The following is a 19,459-nucleotide window of genomic DNA, read 5'->3' on the forward strand; positions in this document are numbered from 1 at the left end:
AGATACACCATTTAGCGTGCCCTCTACAGGCCTCATGTGAGATGGCTACTCTTTTATAGTAAGAGGGAGAAGAAAGAAAGGAATCCGCAAAGTGTATAGCAGTTAATAAAAAGATTGTGGATTCTTATGGGGGAGAGGTAGGAATGCTCAGCCCAAAGTCAACTGTGGAAACCAGACTTCCAGAAGAGCTCAGCACCCATCTGCTCCCACTAAGGACAATGCCAGCTGCTGGGTGCAGACCACTTTTGTGAGTCTGCCCCTAAACATGAACCACTGCCCTCAGGCCATTATGATCGTAAGAGTTTCTTTGGGGGAAGAGTGAGAAACAGGCTGGTCTTTGGGGCATAGTAACTCAACAGCATGCATATCACTCACCAGGTTCAACTCAGTGGTTTTAGAAAGCAGCTTCACATAGGCACCACCACACTCAATCCCATTTTGGAAATTCACTTCATACCTGATTTTCATTTTGGACAGAGAAGCAGAGGACACATTGTAGTACATGGAATGAACTAGACAACATTCTCTTAATATAAAAGATGTAATGGAGCTTCTATACAAATTAAAAAGGTTTTTTAAATAAGAGTGTTTGCCACATTTCGTAACAGATCTTAAACATTCATAAAAACCACAAAGTAAACAGCGAGGCAACAGGCAGAATGATTAACTCATTATCACATGCAGACTGATGAGTTGATTACTCTCCTGTCTTGCTGGAAAAGTCCCACAGATCAGCTATTCCCAATGAAGGGCTTTCATCCCAATAAGTCTGGATTCTTGTATATCTGCCATGACCCCTCTAGCAATTGTTGCTAAACTGGACAAGCTTTTGTATGCTCATGGCAAAATCAGCTGGGGAATAAAAGGAACAAGCTGGTTTTGCCTTGCTATCAGGGAGAGAAAGAAAGGACAATTAGCTGGACCAAAAAAAAAAAAAAATCGATTAACTCACGAGTTGTCTTTACATAGCCCCTGCTAATTGTTTGACTCCTCTTATCAATCACAACAGATAAGTCAGTTCACTAAGCCTTTGCTATTACAGCTGTACAAGAGTGAAACCAACTATAGTTGTCAGTTTCACACTGGAAGGAAAGGGTACTTTCCAGAAATTCAAAAACAGCTGGTTTCTTCAGATGGAAAGCAGCATCTCCAAGAACTTGAAGTGGAAGTTATTGTACACTCCCAATTTTTTTTTTTTTTTTTTTTTTTTTTTTTGGGGGGGGGGGAGAGGAGGGAGGGAGGGGTGGCATTAGTAGCCAATATTCTGCATGGTAATGAGCTACCACGCTTTACTATTGTTTGGTCAACCAAAATTTATGTAATTCTGGAACAAGCCACTAACTGCCACCAGGCCCTTTCTGGTGCAGTAAATTGCTGTTTTTCCACTTACTGTACAATGAGGGGTTTGGTATCAAATACAAAGGGTTTGCTCAGTTTGGCAGAGATGGCATGATGCTTGGCCCGGGACATCAGTACAAGTCCTTTGTCCCCTGGAAGTTTAGTGTCCTTCATTTCCTCCACTTCCCATTTACCTGCAAGGAACACGCATCATTTTGTTACTATCAGAACCCACAATTCCTTGTTTTCTTATTTTACTGAACTTTAACAGGAAATTACGAGTTGTTATTCTGTACAAGACAGGTTACAATGGCATTTCCAGAAGCCACATTCAGTCATATTACACTAGGTATACATTGTTGTACAGACTAGCCATCAAAAAATGAAAACTGTATTAATTAGGGACACAACATTTCAACACTGAGAGCACTTGCTGCAAAAGCCACACTCACTGCATGTAAGTAGCTGAACACTACACCCAAATGCCCACCCACTTTTCATATGTAGGATAGTCTCATGAATGTTCAGTCAGGGTAATATCTGCACCCCATGTTTAGCTCTGCAGTACAGACAACCAGAATATAATTCTAAACAAAAACTAGATGGCACTCACCATCGTATTTTGCAATTTCATCATCTGTATCATCCTTCTTGGCCTTGGAAAGAAACCACCTGAAATGATATACCCAGCAGAGGTAAGGGACAGCCATAGTTACAGGCTTTTATACAAAGCCAGCTCTAAAGAAACACCCAGCCACTGCAAGAGCTACTTTTTAACTAGATCCTACTGCAGAGGTCCCCAGACTGCAGGCTGCACACCCCTTAGGGGGGCACAGAGGAACCTTTGGGGTGCGCAGCAGAGCGGGGAGGCTCCCTGGTCCCCAAACGCAGCTTTGGCCCTGGCTGCCGATTCCTGCTCCTGGGGTGGAGGGCCGGCACAGACCAGGAAAGGGGGACATGACCCCAAAAGTTTGGGAACCACTGCCCTACTGTATTCTGAGCCCCATCATTGACTAGTCACTTTGGGAGGTCTGCTCTGAGAGTTCTCCAACACATGAAGCAAACCTAGACGTAAGCATCAAAGCAGCTTTGTACCAGTGATCCTACTGTTAGTATGTCACTACAGAGAGTGCTTGTAGCACCATTTTCTCCATCTTGTCATATTACCTGGAAAGGCCACTGAAAGCCAGCTTATATGATACTGTATGTGCACATGGTACATTTCCCCTCTGGACGGGCATCTAACGGAAATGCTTAATTGAACATTCTACAGATTTTCAAGAGATATGAAGATTAGGAGTGATGTATAGTAAGGTGGTTATATGTAGGTGTCATTTGAACTCTGGTCACATAACATTAGCTATTCAAGAATGTGCCCTCTGGAAAGGTTGTATTCATTACACCTTATTGTAGGTCCAAACTGACTAATTCATTTACTTCATTAAATCATCTTGAGGATCACACTTACCCTTCCAGGGTTCCCTTATCAAAGTTTTCCACAAAATAAACTTCTCCTGTTGGAACTGGGGGCTTATAGGTAACCTATTGGAGAAGGAAGAGAAAAAAAAAAAGTTTGCACATACCTTTAAACATCTTTGCTGCCCTACAAAATGTCAAGGCTTTGAGTTCATCCCACTTTTCCTGACTTGGATAAGTTCTCTACTTAAAGCATCTTAACTTCTTATTTATACTCAAATCTGAATGCCATTGCTTGAGTTTTATAATTTTAGTTTGAAGATAAAAACAGCAAGTCTAAGAGGACTAGCATTGCTAAATCCCAGTATCACATCAGAAGATTCAAATGCGCTTTAGAAATTTTCCTATGGAAGTATTGCAGCTCGTTTCATTCCAATGCTTCTTTCAAATGAATGCTGTTACTCTGTGGGCATACTGAATTATGCTCAAGAGAGTTCCTAAATCAGACCAATATGGGACCAGTTACAATAAGCAGACTACCAAGTGTAATTTTGTTTTATTATTGTAAATTTAAGTCAAACCTTTGGGGATGGAGGAGGGGTGCTGGCTTCAGGCTTTGACTCTTCTACCTCCTCAACACCATCTTCCAAGTCATCCTCAATATCAATTACATCATCACCATGGTCATCTTCGCCATCATGTGTCTGGACATCAACTATCCCAAGTATTAGCAAAGTCACACACAGCAACCACTTTAGCTCCATGGTCTGTACATACAGGAAAGATCAGAAAAAGGTCAAGCATTAGAATCCTACACCCAGTAGCAAGATAGAGTACAGTTTTCTGTAATTCAGTGACAAGTACCCAATACCAAATGGACAAGTGCAGTCCAGGAGAGAAATTCACAATATGTTTCTCATCTCTCTGTACTTTGTAAGCCTATTAATTTTCTCTTTCTGTACATTTTATGTTGCTTTTGTTTTAGCCCTGTGCATATATTGTTCTGTACAGGACTTGCAGCAGTGTTAATGGGAATAAATTTCTGTGGTATACGGTATAAAATACTACTGAAATATCAATTGCTATGCAGGGATTACTCATACTGTTCTACAGCAAGAAAACAGGAGCCATAGATACCTGCCTGCTAAATGCAATTTTCCTCTTCCTGTCTCCTCTAAGAGTGTTGCAGACCTTGATCAACCAGCCAGGCACAATAGATACAGGATCACTCTTGAAAGAGATACCATTATTTCTCTAGGATGATGCACTACGAACTGCTTTGCAGCTTAGATTTCATGGCTAGTTTCATGTTTTAACTACTGTTTAAAAGGGTGGTTAAAAGGATCCAATATTTTATTTTAAAAAATTGGACTTAAATCCTTTTTAAAAAACTGTTTTTAAGTTGTGACAACCTATGTTAAGGCCTAAACTTACTACACATAATAGATTTGTGACAAGCAAAAAATAAGAATACTAAAAGCAGTACATGTTGACTGCCAAATTTTAAAAGAAAGCCAAATGACTGAGCTGGTGAAAGTCACTGGCTAAGCACGTGGAACTGGAGTTTGAAGTACTACGCCAACTTTTGACTCTCTTCTGCAGGTCCAGAGAGAATATTTTTTTCTCTAGATGGAAGTATTTCGTCCAAAGTATCTAACATTGGATTAAAGAGGAATGTAGAGGATATGCTCAGTATACTGAAGCCTATATCTGTAGCCTTAAACTTCAGAGAAATTGTTGCTGCATTGCTGATGCTGTTGAAATTTGGAAGGCACTTCAAGAGACAGTGAAGAAAAATACCTCACCAGAAAGTTAAACCACAGGCAATAAAGAAGCGAATGGATCAAGCACTAACTCCACCTCATTTTCTTGCAAACATTCTCAACATTCTCACATAAGTAGGTCCTAACTTCTGAAGATGATGATGCTGCCATGTTATGGGCATCTCAAAATCACTCCTCAGTTATGCTTGTCACAGTAAATTTCAGGGCTGGAGTGGAACCATTTAAACAGTACACATTTACTGATGATGTTTTGAACAAAGTCACTCCCCTGAATTGGTGGAAATCGTTAGCCAGGCACCTTGAACAGAGTTCCTTCAGTTGCTAAACCAACTTCTCACAGCAGTAGCTTCCTCTGCAGGCACAGAGAATACTTTCATAGCTTAGTATTATTCACCCAAAGCTAAGAAATGGACTGAGTTGAAAAAGCAGGAAAACTCGTATTTCTGTGTCGGTCTATGAATAATAGCGACAGTGGGAGTGGGGAAGATGAGAGCTAGTTGTAGAAGTTTTAAGGACAATGTACGTTTAGTGTTGTGATGATTTGTCTGTTAGAGTTAATAAAATTTGAAAATTTAAAAAATGAAGTTTAAGGACAGCTGTCAGCCAGCAACTCAGGAGACAGCTGCAATTGCAAATGTGAAACATTTATGTAACATTTAAGATTTAGTTTAATAAAATGTAAGTGCTATTGTGTTTGTGTGTGTGATTTAGTTCTTACCATTCCTAATGTACTGCTGATGCACCTGCAACTTGACATAGAGTGTTGTGTACTATTTCCTAAATTAATAAAAATCAAGTTATCTAAAAAATTACACAAAGTATACCCTCCTAGATATTGTAAAATGCTATACTGAGTTGTAAATTAACATGTTTTAGTGATCAGATATGCACCATTGTTTAAGAAATATGTGAAGTAGTATCATTGTGAAATGATTTAAATCAATCCACACTGATGGAGGGATGGTCACTTTTTTGGAGGGGTCATCACAACTTGAATTATTTTCAAAAGGGTTCCCAGAAAAAAAAAGTTTGAGAACTCCTGCAACAGGTGAACTGTGGGCCAAATCCAGACTGCCAGATGCTTTTGAACAGAACTCAAAATCTTTTATATATTTTCTCTATAGTGTGGACCTTAACAATACCTGGACCAAGCAATTTGGATCTTGACAAAAATAATTGATTACCCCTGTCATGTGGTATGCCTAAACTGCAATTAAACGCTGATGGCTGGCCCATATCAGCTGACTGGCTCGTGGGGCTCAGGCTATGGGGCTTGTTTAATTGCAGTGTGGATGTTCAGGCTTCGGTTGGAGACTGGGCTCTGGGACCCTGTGAGGGTATTAATAGGGTAGGGGCACAACATGAGACAAGCATCTATCTTGTGATTGAAGAACCACAATATGAAATCTAAGGAACAAGAGTTTATAAACACACAGCCACAAAGCAAACATTGCTATCCTTGAAAGCTCAAGGTCTTTTTGGGTAAGCAATCTAGTCTCTGTGCTAGCTCACTGTCCACTGTTGGAAGAGTGTGCCCAGCAGGAATTCAGAGAGGATACTGACCATTTGGGATGAAAGATCCTCCAGCATTTCATTTGGAATGTTGGACTGAACAAGTACTGATGGTCACCAGGTGACTAGAGTTTTTACAGGGAAATGCTTCCCCATACAGATCAAGAATTCGTAGGGGTCAAATTCTGCCTTGCCTTATTCCCTGTATTACCCCATTTAAAATTGCATTTGTCTGGTGTATAAATCAGAGTAGATTTTAGCTCCCAAGTTTCCACCTCAGGGATAATCATTCCAAATTTCAATATTTGGAGAGTTGGATCATGATATAGTCCCCATTTAAAAGAATTTTTTTTAACTGGATGTGTGTTGAGCACTAGACCTACCTACCATACCTTTCATATTTTGGGAAAGGTCATCATTCTTTATACTTCCCACCCAACCACCTTCTCTCCTGTAAGAAATATTTCTATGGTTTATTAAGGTGCCAAGAACCCATTGCTTAAAAACGAAATAGCTAGCATCCAAGGAAGAGCACTTTTGATGAGGAATCCAGTTTCCCCTCCCCCTTCCCTAAAGTATTGTACTCTAGACTCATGGGCTTGACATATGCGAGTTGTCAAGTTCTCCATTATCTACTCCTAAACCATTATATTCCCTCCCATCCTACAATCCAGCACCAAGCAGGATCCTAGAAAAACATTTTCCGAGGCAGCTGGACTTTGGTAACTGCTGACATTTCTTGCTTGAAAAACTGTATAGCTGAGTAGATCAGACTAGCACTCCTCTCTCCCTTCTCTTAAGAAAACACTATAGCATATCCCACAGTCTGCTACATGAAAACTTGATTCAGTAACTCCTCTATCAAAGCACTGAAAAAAAACCCAAACAAAAACACACACACAGGCCAGTGACCCACACAACAGAAGGCAGAGTCTATTTAACTTTTTATGTTGCTCCTCATCTATCAGCTTTGGAAAAAAGCAGTCATTTAAGGTATGTTTGATCAAACAAGGAACAGCAACCTTTTCTGCTAGCATTACTATTTTTGTTCAAGTTTACAGGTAAACTGATTTTAAAAAAGCTGGCTGAATGTAGACAGAAAAACTAATCTAGCTTCACATCCCTGCTTCCTTTTCAGTAGTTTCCACACCTTTGTTTTGTTTTCCCACCAAAGAGTTTTAAGACTGCCCATGAGTTACACCAACTGCTAGTTCAGCACCTCCATATGATAATATGCTCATTTATTCAGGCACCTCAACATGATCATTAGCATTTCCAAAAGCTGTGAATTGCTACATCAAACCTAGAGGCAGACCTGCATGTCATCACACTCAGTAAGATTAAAAGGTGTTTAGTGATTGTGTCTGTGACAAGTTAACCAGCAATAAGTATCTGACAAAAATTTCTCATTAAGGGTAGTTGAAATGTAGTCTCAGAAAAGACCTTTTCAATATAGAGTTAAAAGCTCTGTGCTTACAATATGTGGACTAACAGAACACACTGCTTTGATAAGTAACAGAGGCAATCTTTACACTTTTAAAAGTACAATATTGAGATGCACACAGAGGTTTGTCTCAACAAGTCACTGATATTATTTGTGAACAGGAAGCTGTTTGTTAAAGTTTGATAGAAAACATTAAAGTATGGGGTTTGTGCAAGTGTTTTGCCTTGTGCCTGCTGATGACATTTTAACACTATATGGACAAACCAATTAACTCTTAGAACTTCTCAGCAGATATGACTAAGATGACTAAGCAATGACTAAGATTAAGGCACTGGATTCATCTTGGCTGCATGAAACAGCAATATGAACATAGACTGACAAATTGCCTATTCCATGGAGAGTAAAGAACTTCCCCTGGAACGCTTGAAGGTTGTATGAATGGGAGAGCAAATAAGCCTGAGCACTTGCTACGCAGCACTAAATTTTCACTTAAAATTTCTTTAAAAAGCAGGGGGGGTGGCTAGGTGCCCAACTTGATGCCTTAAAGGGGCTGACTTACAGAAATGGTGATCATCTGCTCCAATAGTCAGGCTCCCTTTAAAGTGCTGAGTTGAACACACCAACACCCCGCCCCGCCCAAAAAAAAAGGGGGGCCTATATTTCTAGTCCTTAGATTTGCTGGCATAAAACTTCTGAAAAGTCAATGGTGCCTTCCTGAACACTTAGTGGGTATGGAACTGCTCAAAACATGTAGATGTATGAAATACCTCTATTCATTAGAGGGATTTTGTCTCTTTGGTCTTCATTCTGCATTTCACTGCCAGTCTCATTTTTACCCTGCAATGCTGCTGAGTCTTGGACTAGGAGGAAGATTCACTCATCTCCTACAAACCCTTCAGGTACTTCCTAGCATTGACATGCAGTAATTATTTTTGCTGGCTAGTAATTTACTTAATAATTCGTTAAGATTGTGGTTTTTTATTCCACTTTAAGCGACTCTGCAATCTTATTTGAGATTTAAAATAAAATACAGGAGGCTTAGAATTAAAGCAATAACCTTTGATACCATATTACAAATAATCTAAAGTATTAATGGGAAGGGGAGAGGCGCATGGAATGCAAAAGGCACCAGATTATATATTTGCCCTGTATCTTCAGGATGTTGATTCACTATCAATACATCAAACAGGAAATGTTCTCGGAAAAGAAATACAATGCAAGACAAAAAGTACAGGTGAGAATTTAGCTGCATGCAAGGGATAAAGAGGGAGTGAGAATTCAAATCAGAAGTCAGAAAGCTGATGTATCCCAATGGTAGATTCATAGACTAAGGTCAGAAGGGACCAAAATGACCATCTAGTCTGACCTCCTGCACAATGCAGACCACAGAACCTCACCCACCCACTCCTGGAATAATTCACTGAGCTATTAAAGTCCTCACATCATGGTTTAAAGACTTTAAGGTACAGAGAATCCACCAACAAGTGAGCCGTGCCCTATGCTACAGAGGAAGGCGAAAAAACCCCAGATCCTTTGCTAATCTGCCCTGGGGGAATATTCCTTCCCAACCCCAAGTATAGTGATCAGTTAAACCCTGAGCATGCGGGCAAGACTCACCAGCCAGACATTCAAGAAAAAATTCTCTGTAATAACTCGAAACCCACCCCATCAAATGTCCCATCTCAGTAGTCAAAGATCAGTCAACTGCCAAACGAGGCTGTCCCATCACACCGTCCTCTCCATAAATTTATCTAGCTCAGTTTTGAAGCCAGCTAGGTTTTTTACCCCCACTGCTCCCCTTGGAAGGCTATTCCAGAACTTCACTCTTCTGATGGTTAGAAACCTGCATCTAATTACAAGTCTAAACTTCTTGATAGCCAGTTGTGTCCACATTGGCACTGAACTTAAATAATTCCTCTCCCTCCCTGGTATTTATACCTCTGTATTTCCAGAGAGCAATCATATCTCCCCTCAACCTTCTTTTGGTTAGGCTAAGCAAGCCAAGCTCTTTGAGTCTTCTCTCATAAGGCAGGTTTTCCATTCTACAGATCATCCTAGTAGCCCTTCTCTGCACCTCTTCCAGTTTGAATTCATCTTTCTTAAACATGGGGGACCAGAACTGCACACAGTACTCCAGATGAGGTCTCACCAGCGCCTTGTATAACAGTACTAACACCTCCCTATCTCTACTGGAAATACCTCATCTGATGCATCCTAGGACCGCATTAGCTTTTTTCACGGCCACATAACCTTGGCGGCTCCTAGTCATACTGTGATCAACCAATACACCCAGGTCCTTCTCCTCCTGTCACTTCCAACTTATAGCAAAAATTCTTGTTAATCCCTAAATGCATAACCTTGCACTTTCCACTATTACATTTCATCCTATTTTTAATACTCCAGTTTACAAAGTAATCCAGATCTTCCTGTAGGATATCCCGATCCTTCTCTGTACTGGCAATACCGCCCAACTTTGTATCTTCCGCAAACTTTATTAGCACAGTCCCACTTTTTGTGCCAAAGTCAATATAAAAAGGTTAAATAAGATTGGTCCCAAGACCGATCCCTGAGGAACTTCACTATTAACCTCCCTCAAGCCTGACAGTTCACCTTTCAATATGACTCATTGTAGTCTCCCCTTTAAACAGTTCCTTATCCACTTAATCCCCATCTTTTCCAATTTAACTACTAATTCCCCATATGGAACCATATCAAAAGGACTAACCGAAATCGAGGTAAATTAGATCCACTGCATTCCCTTTGTCTAAAAAAATCTTATCTACTCAAAAAAAAGGAGATCGGGTTGGTCTGGCACGATCTACCTTTAGTAAAGCCATGTTGTATTTTATCCCAATTACTGTTAACCTTGATGTCCTTAACTACTTTCTCCTTCAAAAATTTTTCCAAGACCTTGCATACTTTACCGAGGTCAAACTAACAGGCCTATAGTTACCCTGATCACTTTCCCCCCCCAATCTTAGTAATTCTCCAGTCATACAGCCCTTGAGTTTACAGATTCATTAAATTTCCTTTCTAATGGGCTTGCAATTTCATGTGCTAGCTCCTTTAACATTCTTGGATGGGGATTATCCACCCGATTTAATCCCATTGAACGGTTCAAGTTTGGCTTCTACCTTAGATGTGGTAATTTCTACCTCCATATCCTCATTCCCATTAGCCACCCTACCACTATCCCCAAACTCATCATTAGCCTCATTAAAAATGGAGGCAAAGTATTTGTTTAGATATTCGGCCATGCCTAGATTATCCATTACCTCCACCCCATCCTCAGTGCTTAGTGGTACCACTTCTTTCTTTGTTTTCTTCCTATTTATATGGCTATCAAACCTTTTACTATTGGTTTTAATGCCCTTTGCAAGGTCCAACTCTACTTGGCTTTTGGCCTTTTTCACTTTATCTCTACATGTTCTGACCTCCAAGAGGTAGTTTTCCTTGCTGATCCTTATCTTCCATTCCTTGTAGGCTTTCTGCTTTCTCTTAATCACCTGTCTGAGATGCTTACTCATCCAGCTTGCTCTACAACTCTTGCCTTTGAATTTTTCCCCTTCCTTGGGGACGCAGGCTTCATATAGTTCCTGCAACTTTGATTTGAAGTAATTCCACGCCTCCTCCACCTTTAGATCCATGAGTTCTTCAGTCCAGTCCACTTCCTCAACTAATTCCCTTAATTTTTTTAAGTTAGCCCTTTTGAAGTAAAAGACCCTAGTCACAGATCTATTTTTGTTTGTCCTTCCATTTAGTTTGAACTGAATTAGCTCATGGTTGCTCGAACCAACATTGTCCCCTACAACCAGTTCTTCTATGAGGTCCTCACTACTCACCAATACCAAATCTAAAATGGCATCCCCTCTTGTTGGTTCAGTTACTATTTGATGAAGGAATCCATCAGCTATCACATCCAGGAAAATCTGAGCCCTATTACTACTATTATCACTTGTCCTCCTCCAGTCTATATCTGGGAAGTTAAAGTCTCCCATAATCACACAGTTCCCAGTAGTATTTACTTCATTAAAAGCCTTAAAGAGGTCTCTATTCATGTCCAGTTCAGATCCTGGTGGTCTGTAGCACACCCCCAAGCACAATCCCATGGGAAACTAGTATTTTTCGTCCCCAATTTTCACCCAGACAGACTGTCTGATCAATTCCATCACTTCTAATTTCTTTACAGTCTCTCTCTTCGATGTACAAAGCTACTCCACCACCTTTGTCTTTATATCGGTCTTAACTGAACAGACCATACCCTTCAATACTTGTAAATCTGGTTCAACATAAATTGCAAGGAGGAAGGGAAGAGAGAAGATAACCATCTTTTACTGCAGACTACCTCTTCATTGCTTCTGGATGGAGGTTCAGCCACTTCAGTTTATGAAACATTGGCCACCATTTAACTTAATTTTTCTTTTGACTTTAGATCCTACTAATTAGCTCACACAGATCATCAATTAGGGTCCCCTAATATCTTTGGGCAGGTCCTAGAGCTTGGTAGCAATTCTTTACTCAAGTGGAACTCAAATGAACACGTGTATTCCTTTTTTATGGGGTTGGAAGAAAATGTGATTGATTGCCTTCTTCTCTATTGACAGAGCACCTTGTCAATGGATACTACAGTATTGTTGTACCCAGACTGTTATTTTTTCCCACTGAGACTCATTTTAGATCCAATAATAAAGATGAACTCAGCTAAGGTGCAAGTCATGTGAGTTTCTGCTAATCCTTAAAAGGTTAAATACACAGCACTGAATAAAAAATGAAAATTGTCATGCAGGAACCATACCATGCAACCCTTACTTGTGTGCTGCTGCTGGCAGTGATGCTGCCTTCAGACCTGGGCAGCTGGAGAACAGCGGCTACTGGCCAGGTGCCCAGCTCTGAAGGCAGTACAGAAGTAGGGGTGGCAATACCATAACCCCCAAACAATAAACTTGGGTTGGAACCCCCCATTTAAGAAACGTTGTTCTAGGCAATGAAGGTAATTTGTCTTTCTTCTAGCAGCTTTAGATACGATGCCACTCATATCAGACCCCAGATGAGAAAATAAGACACTTGAAAGAAGTTGCTCAAGGGGACTAGGGCTTGGATGATGTCCACAGTCACCAAAAACTTAAAGCTTTACAGGAGAATTAAAGTAGTGCCCAAGGGAAAGCATTAGAGACAGAGCAGTACTCCACTGGCAACTTCTCCTTCAAGTCAATAGTGCTGAAGGGCAGGTGGGGTTATCTCCCTTTCATATTCTAAAGATTTAGAATCAGGGGAAAGATATCAAAACAGGCACCACTTGCTAGATGAACTTGTGCATCGGGATGCACTTCTCCCAGGAGTGTGGATCTACAAAGACAACACAAAGGGGTGCTCTACAACATCAGGGTACCTCAGGATGAGTGAAGAATGGCATTATGTTGGATTAACAACTTTTGGGGAACTGTCAATCAAGTAGTCCTAATGTTAGTTAAATGGAGTCTTTAAAACCAAACAATTAAATTTTTGGTTGCGTTTCAAATGTGTATTACAACATTCCTGATGACCTACATTAGAGGCATCATGAAAGGACAGATCATATGTAGGAAGTCTTGTTTCCCTGGCCAGGGAAACATTCTTAAATCCACTATGACAATCCATGAGAGGAATCAGTTTTTAGTATCAAGAGTCTGTATCATGTGCAATTAAGATGCCTAAAGAATTAATGCACATAAAGATTAAGATATAAATAGCTTTGCCTTCCTAGTCTATTCCATAATGATTAATTTTAAACCACAGCAAATTATAGTAACACCATAAAAAAAGTCATCTCAACACTTGATATATTAATTCCCCCACCACCACCACTTAATCAGCCAATAAGTAGAAATCGGAACAAAGTTTCATCTTAAAAGAGTCAGGATGCCATAATGAAAATACTGACCATCTCAACTGCAGTTGGTGTAGTTAAAATGAAATAGCATGTATAAGGGGAAGAAAGTATTACCCCAGAACTTCTGAATCAGTAGGCCTTTCTCTTAAGCTATGCACATAAAACAAGGACACCTGATAATAGCAATCTACGGAACTATTCAAGAAGCAGGCAGACTCTAAAAAGTAGTAGTCCCAGAAAAATAAGACATTGGATAGGACTCTATTTGTGTGAAGTTTACAATGATCAGGTAATTCGAAGCTTCAAGTTAAAAGTCATCCTAAATTAAATTAATCAAATCAGCTGAATGTGTCAGTAAGACACTTGTCATCGTCTGCCTTAAATCAATTTTCTTCCTACCTTTTTCTCCTGAGCAGCCTGCTTTTGTAGAAGAACACTTCATGTCTGCTGTCTTGCATGTCAGACCATAAGCATTTCAGAGCAGGGAATATTTTACTACATGCTTGTACAGCGTGAAGATTTACAGCACTAAAATTGTTAATAGCCACAGAATTTACACCATTACAAGGCACCTTCACTTATTTACTGGCATTTTTGCACTCCCCAAAGTTCTGCCCATTTAATACACCATTTCTTTTTACAACCAAGTCAGGAAGAGTTGATAGTAAGTCAAGTTTTGGACTACACTCAGCTTAATCACTGCTTGATATCCTTTGCACATGTAGCCTATAACAAAGAGGAAAGATGGCCTTATTGTTGTGGCATCAGACTAGGACCCAAGAGACATAGGTTCCACAGCAAAGTTAGGTCATGTGGGAAGTCCATTCCCATGCCAAGACTTGCTCTCTTGGCCTGTATTTCCCCATATGTACAATGGGGATATATTTCCACTCTCCATTCATTGTGTCTATATAGATTGTCTCACTGTGTCCATATACAGCACATAATATAATGGGGCCCAGATGTAAGCTGGGGCTTTGGGGGGGCTACTATAATAAGTAGCACCCAGACTACTTGACTTGATGCAAAGAACATGTGATGAATATTCAGATTTATTCCAAAAGACACTCATGACAAAGTGCAGAAATCATATGTACTTAGCTGCTGAGAAGGGCAATCAACATGACAGAAGGGTGTTAGGGACAGTGGTGATATGGGAAGGATTATAGCACAATATTTGCCTATACATAATAATTTGTGTGTTCAAATCACTGATATGACCTCAGATACAGTAAACATGCCCATGGGTACAAACAGACCCTGCCTGCAGCAGCTTTATACAAGATTTGACCCCAGGAATTGGGTAAGTTTTAAATTTGACGTCTTAAGACTCCTAAATTTTGTTTCAAGATTGCCAATCTGTGGCCTATTGTAGGAAAGACCATCGCCACTGTAGCATGTGTTTTGGAGCTGTTACTTAAACTTAAAAATCTCCAGGTATCCAAAGCTTTGCTTGAAATCTTCAAAAGGTATTTCTCTTTAGGAAGGGTAGTCTTCAAATTTGTGCCACCACAGGCCTAACAATCAGTTAAGAGAGGACTCTTACAAAGAAAGCCACAAACACTCTAGTAAAGCCTGTTTTCAGTAAGAGTGTTTCAAATACATCAGCTCCCAAAAGTAAGCTGCATCAATGCAGATGTAGTAAAGGAAAGGAATTCTGCATTGCTGCATCAGCAAAAGGTCATTCATGCATATCTGGAAGCCATTGGAGACCACTGGCAGAACTGCAGGCTTTTTGATCATTAAAACAAGACAGATGGGGCTGATAGCGATTATTAAAAAATTATGTAGATCTCTCAAGACACAAGAATTCTGTAGTGGGAAAGCTACCAGTCTTGCTATGGTGTCTACAAATCAACTCAAATTTGTCCTGGGATCAAAAGCAACAGCTTTCCTTCCAGACAGAACAGGGTTCCTCCAGTATGGTACCAAATTAAATGGATGAAGATGAGCACTGAAGAGACATGAGGATGAATGCCACAGATCCAGATTGGGGGGAGATGAACAAATTAACAGTATATTTGGAAAAGATCAAACATAAATTGCACTGAATTTTTGAGAGCAGAAATCTGTTGAAATGTGGTTTTAAAACTAATGTAGGGATGCTGGCAGACTAAGAAGTACATTTGAGAGATTCCTATACCCGCTAAGAAAGTTTGGTGTTTCTATTTACCATTACTCATCTTAAAATGAGAAACCAGAACAGTCAGTTTTACTTCCTACATCTTCCTACCCTATTCCTGTGTAGTTGGATTACAAGTGCTACAGAGAAATTTTAATAGATTTTATTTTGTAAACATCTCTATTGTGTTTCTTTAAGAGGTTTATACACACACCCTGAAAGTGGGACCTATTTTTTTTTAAACAATGTTAAAGTGCTTTGGCTAAATCCAGGTGATATCATGGCTAGATTCCAACAATAGTGTCTTTGGAAGAGACCATGATGAGAGTTTTGCAAGTCAGTTCTAATTGCATCCACCTTGTTTTATTGCTCTCAGTGGTTGCGATTCAGAACTGTATTATCCTACCCAGTGTTACCTTCCCTGTTTCACTAAAGCTCAGATGGTCACTGTCATTCTGCCTACAAACCAACCCTCAAGTGCTTTGGGGCACCACACCCAAAGGCAAATAACATATTATTGCCAAATCAGAGCAGTTAACAGTGTTCTTGAATAGAATGCGTGTCAGTCTGATTTTCAAGTGCACACAAATATCTTCATGCTAGGATGATTTGCAGTTTAATATAACCCCATGCAAAGAATATCTGCAGCAACTAATGAGCACTGCTAATGGGGATAAGTTAATTACCTTCCACATCTTAGTGGATATTTACTATATTACTACCTAGTATTTGCCATGAGAAGGTAATTCATTAGGCAGTTGTCATCTCAGCTAAAGTTCCAAAAGCAGATCACTGCTTACTCTATAAACCAATCACCTGCAGTATCTCATTATATGGTCTAGAGAACTCTCCCTCATCATGTCTGAATGGAAAAGTGTTCTTTTCAGAGTGATTAGCAGGCACAAGATAGAAAGCATTAGCATCTGCTTCAATCCAAGGCTTGTATGTTGGCACACCCAATGCTGAGCAAGAGCTACGGTCCCAGTTACATACAGTTTTGAAAGAGATCAACATAGCTAAAGAAGTTGTCTAAGTAAATATACATTTAAAGTTCTCAAAATGTTACGATAGTGCTGTGGAATAATATGCATTTTTAGGTCACCTTTGTTCTCTCATGGTTTTTACTAAGCATGTTATTTAATATCTACTTCCTCCTACACACCTGGTGGATCTTATTTCTGTTTGAACTCTTCCACTCCAGTAATTTCTACCTGTTTCCTTCCTCTTCCAGCTCCATTCATATTGTTACAGTCTTGATTTTATCTTTCATCCTCTACACCCCCCTCTGCAGAACTGCCTGTTCAGAAGAACCATTTCTGAACATCCTGGTTTTTACAATGCTCTCTAATACTAATGACTTCACCAGCCACATTTAAACAATATTAAAGACCCACCAACTCTGCGTCCATCTCTGATGCCCCCCACCCAAATCCGCAATCTTTGTCCCATGTCACACTGGGATGACTGACTGAAGACTAATGTGGCAATCAGTCACACTGTCAGTCAGTCACATCCCCACCCATGAGAACAAGTGATCTCAGAATCTACCAGAATGGACGAGCTGCTCTCAGCCGTCATTGTTTTAGGCCTAACAGGGTTTAATGAAAGTGCACGAGTCGCTTGCATAGAGCTCTGCCCGCACAACAGACTCTGCTACCCATCCCCGTTTACCTCGTGTCTCTGGACTCCCCCCACTTCGGCCTGGCCTCTCCCTGGCTCAGTTACTGGGTGCACCCAACCACGGGTTTTCCCATTTAGGCATACCCATACCCACACCCTGCCCCCCCCCACCCGCGGTCCCAGCACACCCTCCCCACACCGTCCAGTGCGCCATGTCTCCAGGGCTGAGCCACACCTACTCACCCACCAGCCCCACTGCCAAGCCAGGGCCCGCACAGCCGTGACGGGCCCGCAATAGAACCCCACGGGGCCTGGCTCCCCGGGCTAACCCGCACCTGCCCCCTGCCTCAGCTTATGTTCCGCTCTGCCCTGCCCGCCCATGCGCTCCCCTCACACCGGGCCCTGCCACGCCCCACGCCCCCGCCCCATCCAACGGTCGCCCCCCCCCCGCCCCCCGCACCTGCCCACTCACATAGCCCCCTCCACACACCCAGAACCTTCCTGCCCTCACCCCACCAAAACCCCGGCATGCCCCGCGGGCGGGCCCGCTCCCTCAGCCCCCGGGTGCGGCCCGGCCTCCCGCAGGCTTTGGGGGAAAGGCAGGCTCAGCCCGCGGCTCTACCGGGCGAGGGCTACACTCACCTCGCCGCGCGCCCCCCGCAGCCTCCGTCCGCAGCCCCAGCACCCCCGTCACGTGTCCTCCAAGCCAGAACGGCCGCTCGCGCCACCCGCCTATCTACCGCGCGCCAGCTCCGCCCTACCCCCGCCTACTCCGACATCCCCATTGACTGAGCCAGCGGCCGACCTCTCGCGCCAGAGCCCAAGCCGCATTCCGATTGGCCAGCGGCGTTGCCATTTGCCTGTTCTCCCGCCTTAAACCACGCCCCTACGGCGCGGCCCTTCGTGGAGCGCAGCGATTGGCTGGCTGGCCAGACAGGAAGTGTGTTCTGATTGGCTAACAGGAGGGAGGGGTGGAGCCAGAGGAGAAGAAGAATCAGATTCCTGCGTAAGGAAGTGTTGCGCTTTTTAAAGGAGCAGCAGCCTGTGTCCTGCCCTTCCCCCACATAGCTAGGCCAGAATAGGACTGGAGCCAGTATTGCGGGGGGCTGGCAGAGGCCAGGACAGGGGCCAGTGCTGGGAGGAGTGGGCCTGCCAGAGGCCAAGATAGGGGCTTGTGCTTGGGGAGGGACGACCAAGGACCCAGTTATCTCCATGCTCTATTCCCTCAGCCCGAGTCTGCCATCCTATAACTGCAGGACAGTTATAGCAACTTGACAACACTCCTCTCAGCACATCTCTCACAGGCTTCTCTTCCCCTCCATCCTGAGCACTGTTCATGGCCCAGAACCCACCCGTCAACACACAGTGCTGTGACCAAGTCTGAAAAGAGGACGTGCACTACCTAGGCAGGCCATTCATTCAGTTTTAAGCCAGACAGGGCTGTTGTCAGTACTGGTGGAGGGTCATGCTCTTTAAAATGGTGTCCTGTGCAGCATGAGCTAGCACACACTGCGCATGTGAGGTCATGCTGGCAGGGCGGGCCCATGCTGTTCCGGAAGTACCTAGATGTCCAGTGTTCTGGGGATCCGTCAGTGGCCATCCTAGCCCCCTGCACTTGTGGCCTGGGGTGTGATTTTTTTTTAATTACATTTTTATACCTACAAATATTACCAGATTTGGCAACACCGCCATGTATCACTGTGCTGCACTTAGGTCTTCACTGCAACAGCAAGGATGGACTTCCCACCCTTCTGCTCCACAAGCATGAACTAAAAGATGAATCTCCATTAGCTGAACACAGGGTCTGTGACACACAGTTGAGAGTGCAGATTCTATCCAGTAGGTGGCAGTGACGTACATACAAGGCCAGTTTATCATAGTAATGAGTGCAATTGAGACTACGCTGATATAAAACACTTTTGTTGGTTGCTTAGATAGGTTTTGCTGCATGATATACAAAGCTTTATGCAATGTATTAATTTCTCTGAAATAATATGTACAACTTCTCAGATGTAAAATGTTTTGTAAATGCTAGGTATGTTGCAAATATGAGCTTCATAATTCTCCCACCAATGCTGTGAAGTGGGGGAATACTGTCCCTCACTGTTTAGACTGGGAAACTGAGGCACTCAGAGGGTGAACAGTTTGCACAACATCACACAACAAATTATTGGCACAGCCAGAATGAAAACTGAGAAGTCCCTGAATCACATTCCCTGTCTATAACATATAATAAGGTGAATGTAGGGTTGGGGCAAATAGGGATCTCAGATTATGGAGAGTTGAGACAGACTACTAACATCATTTATCCTTCTAGGCAGATACCATTTTATTGGCCTGTTCTAACAAAGGGT

At 42.0% G+C, this 19,459-nt stretch overlaps 1 protein-coding gene across 1 annotated transcript in view; it reads right to left on the reverse strand.

The window, feature by feature from the left end:
- The window catches only part of CANX (calnexin), a 30,734-nt gene extending 12,863 nt beyond the window's left edge, over positions 1-17,871 (reverse strand). Inside the window, exons 1-6 of the mRNA XM_067567178.1 lie at positions 17,748-17,871; positions 3,336-3,521; positions 2,807-2,880; positions 1,952-2,010; positions 1,391-1,532; positions 376-457 (exon numbers count right to left, since the gene is read on the reverse strand). Of these exons, the coding sequence (XP_067423279.1) occupies positions 376-457; positions 1,391-1,532; positions 1,952-2,010; positions 2,807-2,880; positions 3,336-3,518 (540 nt within the window). The 5' untranslated portion in view covers positions 3,519-3,521; positions 17,748-17,871. The remainder of the gene's footprint in view (positions 1-375; positions 458-1,390; positions 1,533-1,951; positions 2,011-2,806; positions 2,881-3,335; positions 3,522-17,747) is intronic.
- Positions 17,872-19,459: the final 1,588 nt, after the last annotated feature.

This window comes from Emydura macquarii, unplaced genomic scaffold (assembly GCF_026122565.2).
Source record: "Emydura macquarii macquarii isolate MOO-44397 ecotype Brisbane River unplaced genomic scaffold, CSIRO-AGI_Emac_v2 contig_2768, whole genome shotgun sequence".
Classification (NCBI taxonomy): Eukaryota; Metazoa; Chordata; order Testudines; family Chelidae; genus Emydura; species Emydura macquarii.